This window comes from Molothrus ater, chromosome 20, assembly GCF_012460135.2.
Source record: "Molothrus ater isolate BHLD 08-10-18 breed brown headed cowbird chromosome 20, BPBGC_Mater_1.1, whole genome shotgun sequence".
Taxonomy (NCBI): Eukaryota; Metazoa; Chordata; class Aves; order Passeriformes; family Icteridae; genus Molothrus; species Molothrus ater.
In genome coordinates this window covers 9,217,415-9,224,103 of record NC_050497.2, presented here as the reverse complement: position 1 = coordinate 9,224,103, position 6,689 = coordinate 9,217,415, and the positions used below count along the sequence as shown (strand labels likewise).

At 61.1% G+C, this 6,689-nt stretch overlaps 1 protein-coding gene across 1 annotated transcript; it reads right to left on the bottom strand.

Moving 5' to 3' along the window:
* Positions 1–625: 625 nt before the first annotated feature.
* LHX3 (LIM homeobox 3) lies at positions 626–6,371 on the bottom strand. Its single transcript, XM_036393973.2, has 6 exons — positions 6,302–6,371; positions 3,539–3,710; positions 3,159–3,361; positions 2,851–3,002; positions 2,588–2,759; positions 626–1,044 (listed from the first exon to the last, which is right to left on the bottom strand). The coding sequence occupies exons 1-6, from the start codon at positions 6,369–6,371 to the stop codon at positions 626–628; spliced, it is 1,188 nt and encodes a 395-aa protein (XP_036249866.1).
* Positions 6,372–6,689: the final 318 nt, after the last annotated feature.

Genomic DNA, 6,689 nt, shown 5'->3' with positions numbered 1-6,689 from the left:
ATTAACATATGATTTTCATTTTACAAAGGAAAAGGGCTGTTGATAAATGATTGGCATATTAAAGAGCATTTTGTTTTAGAAAAGTTAATGTAAATTCAAAGTAAAACAAAACATACCGCATTGGTGCACTTTTAAAAAATCTGTTGGAAGAACAGAGAAGTTTCCTACCATGGATTTCTGAAGTGATTCACTATGAACATTTCTCCTATAGAAATATAGACATTGTCACACCTTTCACCATGGATGAGGATTTTATTTTCCCTTAAAAATGTTTCGGTGTGGATGGGTGACGGAGCAAGTCCTCGCTTTGGAGAATGCACCAACAACAAAATGCAAAATACCTCCTATCAAATCTGTAAAGCACAAGTCCTGGTGTTTGGTAAAGACACGAGAGTCAGTTTGGTTGGGACGCTCCGGGTGCCAGTGGCTGCAGTGCCAGGGCCTTTGTCCATCATCATCATCATCATCATCATCATCACCATCATGCCAGGCTCATCTCCGAAATCCCCTCTGCTCCCTCCGTGTCACGGCACTCACGGCTCATCCCTCTGTCCTTTCCAAGAGCAGGTGACATTTAACAGCACCGAGTCCTTTCCCTTCCCACTGCCTGGGGGTGGCCCCTGTATCAAAACTGAGCGTGGTCGACCTCATCCAGCCAGGAGGCCGGGCTGGCCGGGAAATCCGGGTACCCCCCGCTGCTGCCGGTGGAGAGGTCGGAGCTCGGTCCATTCCCAGCCAGGACCCTCATGGGCTGGGGCACCCCTGGTCCGCTCTGTCCCATGATGGCCAAGCCGTTGTCTGGGTACACCAAGCTGGAGATCAAGGGCTGGTGGCCTGGCAGTGCCTGCAGGGACGCCGGGGACGGGGGGATGCCGTAGGGGCTGGCGGAGCGCAGGTCGTGGAACGGCTCCTGGGCTGGGATCCCGCCGTGCTCCAGGGCAAAGCTCCCGTTGGTGCCCGCCTGCCGCCCCAGCGCCGGCGAGGCTTCGCTCAGGGTGCTGTAAATCCCGTTGGAATGGCTCATTTCCGACATGGAGGGCTCATCTGCAAGGGAAAACACCTGGTTTAATGGAAGAGCACCGGTCACCCAGGAACTCCTGCAGACTCTGGGTATACATAGATTAAAAGGATGGGAGCTGAGCAGTCACGCTCTTCCTCTTGTAATTCCTCATTATTCCCATCCTTGTTGATAAATCTTCATAGGCAGCCATGGGATTATTATTTTTTTTCCCGAGCACAAACATCTAATACATCTTGGATTTTAAAACTATGCATGCAAAGTACATATTAAAATATAAGACTGTGATTTAAAAATAATTCTTTAAAGGGGAAGTGAATGTCTTCCACCTTCTGTTTTGTTTCAATGTCTTTCTACCTTTCATTTCTATTTGGTTTTGAGGTTTATCCTGAATTTTGATATCACTTTTAGGAACTACCTGAACCAATGGAAGATAAATTCCCCATTGCTCAGGAAAAGAGATACTAAAATATTACATTTGTCTCCTCAGAAACAGGGTAATGAAGCCACAGGAACACAGAATGTATTTGTATGGCTTTAAAACACTCCTGAAAAATGAGCAATATTTTTTAAGTTCCCAGCAAAAATTGTTTGTATTTGTTAGGAGCTTTAAGAACAGTGAGAGCTGCTCTGTTGCCGGGGATACAAACCTGTTTGTGGCATCGAGCTCTCAATAATTGTTTGACATTTTTTAGTTATTATTTATAGACTATTCATATTTAATGAGCTGATACACAGTGTGCATAAACAGACTGAAAATCAAATAGTTTTTAGGAGCACGGGCAAGGAGCTGAGATGAAAAAGTGTGTGTTTATAAATACATAGTCTGTGTAAATATTTACGGAGGTTTGCATTTCAGTTTCTCTCCCATTCCTAAAAATACAAAAATTTGGGATGGAGCTGGGATTGTGTAGAACATCTTCCTGCAAATGTAACCTGGCCCGGGGCCCTGCCCCTGCAGGGATGGAGAGTGTGGGGTGAGCTGCTCTTGGTCTCTCCTGGTCTTGTCACCAGAAATCTCGGCCCCAAAGGGGGACACTGCTGTAGAAGCTGCCTAACGTGCACCAATTTCCTTTTTGCAGCACAGGAACAGCTCCCACAGGACTGAAGAGTCCTAGTGAGCAACTGCACAAATAAAACCATCCCTAAATAAGACTAAAAAAAAGAAACAAAACCCGCACTCATTTTCCCATAGAAACATTCAGTGGTTCTGGGCTTCCCGGTTTTGTATCTCCAAGAATCCCTTGGAAAGGCCGTGTCTGAGCAGCGGCTCTGACCCTGCAGCGCTGCTCGGGGAGCTCTCCCTGCTCCTGCCGCAGCTTTGGGGCCCGGCCGGAGGCAGAGCGGAGCCTCCCGTGCCGTGCCCGGGCCCGGCCGCCCCTCGCTGCCGCGGCTCCGGTTCCGCCCCGCGGGGAATCCGCGGCTCTGCCCCTCTCCCGCCTCGGCCGCTCGGCTTCACCCGCTCTTTTATTGCCGCAAATTCCCACCGCGGCCCCGAGCGGGTGAAAGCAGCCGGGGCACGGTAGCAGCTTTGCGGGGAGGACACAGCCCGGGGCTGCGGGCACCGACCTGTGAAGGAAACCTCGGCGTCGCTGTCGGGCCCCTCCTCCTGGATGCTGTCCTTGTCGGACTTGGATGTCCCCCGGGATCGCTTCATGTTCCTGAAGTACTGCCCCCACCGCTGCCTCCCCGCGTCCTTCTTCAGCCTTTTCTCCTTGGCCCTGCGGTTCTGGAACCAGACCTGCGAGCGGGGCACGCCGGGGAGCTCCGAGCCTGCGGGGCCGCTCCCCGCCCGCCGCCCCCGGCCCGGCCCGCCCGGACCCCGCTCTCACCTGCACCACCCGCATGTCCAGCCCCGTCTCCGACGAGAGCTGCTCCCGGACGTGCCGCGCCGGTTTGGGCGAGTTGTTATAAGCGTTTTTGAGGGTCTCCAGCTGCTTGGCCGTGATGGTGGTGCGGGGCCTCTTGGCCGTAGACTCAGCCTCTGCCGACACGGGGCGAGTTAGGGGTGAAGTTACCACGGGAGACCCCCGACCCTCCCCGGGCCCTCCCGCCCGGTGTGTGAGCCTGTCCCGGAGGGCAGGAGCGCCCCGGGCCGCCCCCCGCTGCCCTCGGGGTGAAAGGGACGGGGCAAGGGTACCTCTCTGCTTGGCCGTCTCGTAGTCCGCCTTGCAGACCAGCCTGCTGTCCTCCATGAGGTAGAACTCGTCGCCGGTGGCCAGCTGCCGCTTGCAGACGATGCAGGCGAAGCAGTGCAGGTGGTAAACGAAGTCCTGTGCCCGGCGCACCACCTGGGTCGGGGGGATGCCCTGCTGGCAGGCGGCACACTTCGTCCCGAAGCGCCTGAGCATGGGGGACAAGCGGCGGCCGCTGAGCCGGGGGAGGCCGGGCACGGTCCCCACCGGCCCCGGCGCTGTCCGCGGTGCTGCTGCCGGTGCCGCTGTCCCGGTGCTGAACCCCGGGCTGCCCGCGCTGTGACACCCGCCCGGCCCCGGCCGCCCCCCGGCCCTTCCCACGCACTTGAAGAAATCTTCCTTGCAGTAGACGCCGTCCCCGCGGCTGAAGCACTTCTCGGCCAGCTGCGTCTGGCAGTCGGAGCATTTCAGGCACTTGCTGTGCCAGTGCCGGTCCAGGACTTTGAGGATGAACCTGTCCACGATGTGCTGGTTGCAGCCGGCGCACAGCGGGATCTCTGCGGGGAGGGAGCCCCCGTCAGCCCCGATGGCCCCGCTGGCCCATCCGCATCCCCGACCGGCCCGGCCCGCAGCCCCGGGGCTGCCACCGACCGGCGGCGGACCCGGGGCTGGCCCGAGGAACAGCACGAAAAAAAGCATTATTCGTTCAAATTCGTTATGGTGGCGTCGTGGAGAGCAGCGAACGCCCGGGCCGAGCACACGCCGGGAGAAGTGCCCGGGAGAACCGGGATAAACAAGAAGGGAAGTGATGGAAACGGAATTAAACCCCCCGAGCGAGCCGCCGGCAAAGCTGTAATTATCCCAGGCTCTTTTTCCTTTTCCTAAAGTTCCAAAATTCACCTGCGTGCAATGGCGGGGGAGCCCCAATAGGGTGGGGAAAGAAACTACCAAAAATTACGAGAATTGCACTGAAAATAAAAATGCAGCAGTCTTGTCCCGTCCCCCTCTAGATACCGACAGCGATTGCACAGAAAGAGATAAGGATACAGTTATGGAGAAATAGAGATATAAAAATAAACAGATACAGCATATAGAGAACGAAATGTACAGATATATAGACATAAATATATAGATTTCAGTATATAGGTATAGATAGAGATAAGTAGGTGACAATATGGATATGAGGTACATAAATACAGATATATCGGCATAAATAGAGGCAGAGAGATGTATGACACGGCTGTACAGGAACAGATGGGTACGGACACGAGAGTATTTCTATGTAAAGATAATTCTATGTAGATATAGGAGCTGGATCGCCGTGCACAGGGGTAAGAGGTGGAGGTGATAATCGTTATCCTTAACAATTCACCGCGTCCAAACAAACAACCCCAACAGCGGCAGCTGCCCCGGCCAGGACGGAGCCCCGGCAGCGGGCACGGCACAGCCCGGCAATGTCCGGGCACGGCGGCACGGCACAGCCCGGCAATGTCCCGGTCCAGCCCGGTCCGCGGCTCTTACGCTGCATGGCGATCCGCGGGCCGCGGCAGCTCCGCTCCCTCAGGCGGGCCGCGGGCTCTGGCGCATCTTCCGCGGGGCGCAGCTGCCGCCGGCCCCAGCCCCGCCGCCGGGCCGGGCACGGAACCGCCGCTCTCCCCCCGCCGGGCCCCCCCAAATCAGCGGCTGCCGTGCCCCGCTCCGGGCGCTGCCAGCCCCGCGCCGCCGGGGATTTAATTCGCTAAAGCGGGTTATTTTTAGACGCCGGCCCTTGCCGCCGGTGCCGGTCTGAAGCGCCGGGCAGGGAGGGCATCGCGGCGCGCTGTATTTAATCCCCCCCGCCCCCGGGGCCGGCGGCGCATCCCCTCCCGCCGCCCCTTCCCGGCTGCGCCCGGCGACAGGGACGCGGCTCCGGGGCCCCGGAAACGAACCCCGACGGGGCCGGCGGCGGGCGGGGGTCGCGCCGGGGGAGGCAGCGCCGGCCGCTGCCCCGAGCTCGTTGTGAGCCGCGAACCCCGGGATTTGCCCTCGGTCCGGGCAAAGCACCCCACGGTTCGGCCCCCCCGGCGGCGCGAATCCCCCGGGACCGGCCCTCGGCCACGGTAAGCCCCGCCGAGCCCTCCCCGCCGCCTCCCCGGGCCCCGACGGAGCCCAGGAGCGCGGGGCCGTGAACGAGCGCCGTGTCCTGCGGGAAAACGGAGTTTGCGCGTCCTTCGTTCTACCGGGGCTCGATTTCGGCGGTGTCGCCTCCGCCCCTGGGGAGCTCGAGCAGCTCCCGGTTGCCGGGTCAGAGGCGCAGCTGCCGCGATGTGCGCACCGCGGAGAGCCCACGGGGACACTCACGGAAAGGCGAACCGGGGTAGGACCGGGGGCACCGGCCCGTTCACGGCGACTGCGGTCGGTCCCGCTCACGGTGACACCTCCGTCCCCACTCACCGGCGGGGCCCCCACCCCGATTCGTCGTTGATTCTTTTTTTTTTAAGACCCATCGACAGCTTTCGATGTTGGCAAGAACCGGGACGGTCCTGCTCTGGGACCGGACCCGCTGCCCCGAACCCGGCTCGGGCTCCCCCGTTGAGCCCCGGAGCCCCGGGGGAGCGCAGCCCGGTTCTCCCCGCCCCGCCAGGGCTGGCCCCGTTCGTTCAACGGGACGAAAAAACGTTTAAAAGAAGAATTAACGGGGTTTTTTAAAGTAGAGAAAAAAGCCGCGTGGGAGCCGGGCAGGGGGGCGCGGGGGGTCCCCGCAGTCGGGGGGAACCGTTGGGCAGCGAGAAGTCCCCGTCTCGTCCCTGTCCTCGTTGAGCGGGCAGCGGTGGGACCCCGGGCAGGAGCCGCCGCTCCGCCGGGCCGGGCAGGGCTCCCGTGAGCGCCGCTTTTCCCCGGGATCGACGGGGACCTGGAGCAGCCGCGGGGCCGGCAGCGAGAGGGGCTCTGATACCGGGGACGAGGCAGGAGGGAGCGAGAGAGAGCGCGGGACGGATCGGGACGGGCGGGACGGATCCCCCGATGCCGTCGGGCCGCCCTTCCCCGCAGCCAGCCCCGAGCGCGGCCCCGACGGTGCCCCCGGGACACAGACGGAGCACGGCCGGGCCCAGAGCAGCCGCCGCTGCCTCCGCGGGGGGACGCGGAGATGTGCGCGCCTCCCCCTCACCTGGGCTCCGCGGGAAGGGGCAGAGCTCCGCTGCCTTCTCCGAACCGGCGCGGACCCGCTCCAGCAGCATCGCGGCCTCCGTGGGCGCCGTCCGAAGTGCGCGGGTGGCTGCGGAGGAGTGGCGGAGCGGCGCGGAGGGGCGCGCAGGGAGCGGCGCGGGGCTGGGCGGAGCGGGGGGGCGCGGGGGGCGGGCCGGGGGCGGCACCGGGCCGCAGCTGGGCCGCGGTTCAGCGCCGGCCTCTTTAGCATCACAAAAGCGGCCGAGGGAGCGCTGTCCTCACCGTCCCACGCGTGGCCGCGCCCGACGCGTGGGCTCGGGCTACAGCCGCCGCCCTCGGGCGCAAAGCGGCACCGGGGTCCCCGCGAATCCCCCGGCGGTCCCACGAAG

Coding starts and splice junctions, on each gene's coding strand:
- LHX3 (XM_036393973.2), bottom strand. CDS start 6,371: ATGCTGCTGGAGCGGGTCCGCGCCGGTTCGGAGAAGGCAGCGGAGCTC. Junction 3,711..6,301: donor CCCCTTCCCGCGGAGCCCAG/GTGAGGGGGAGG, acceptor CCCTCCCCGCAG/AGATCCCGCTGTGCGCCGGC. Junction 3,362..3,538: donor TGCAAGGAAGATTTCTTCAA/GTGCGTGGGAAG, acceptor CCCCATGCTCAG/GCGCTTCGGGACGAAGTGTG.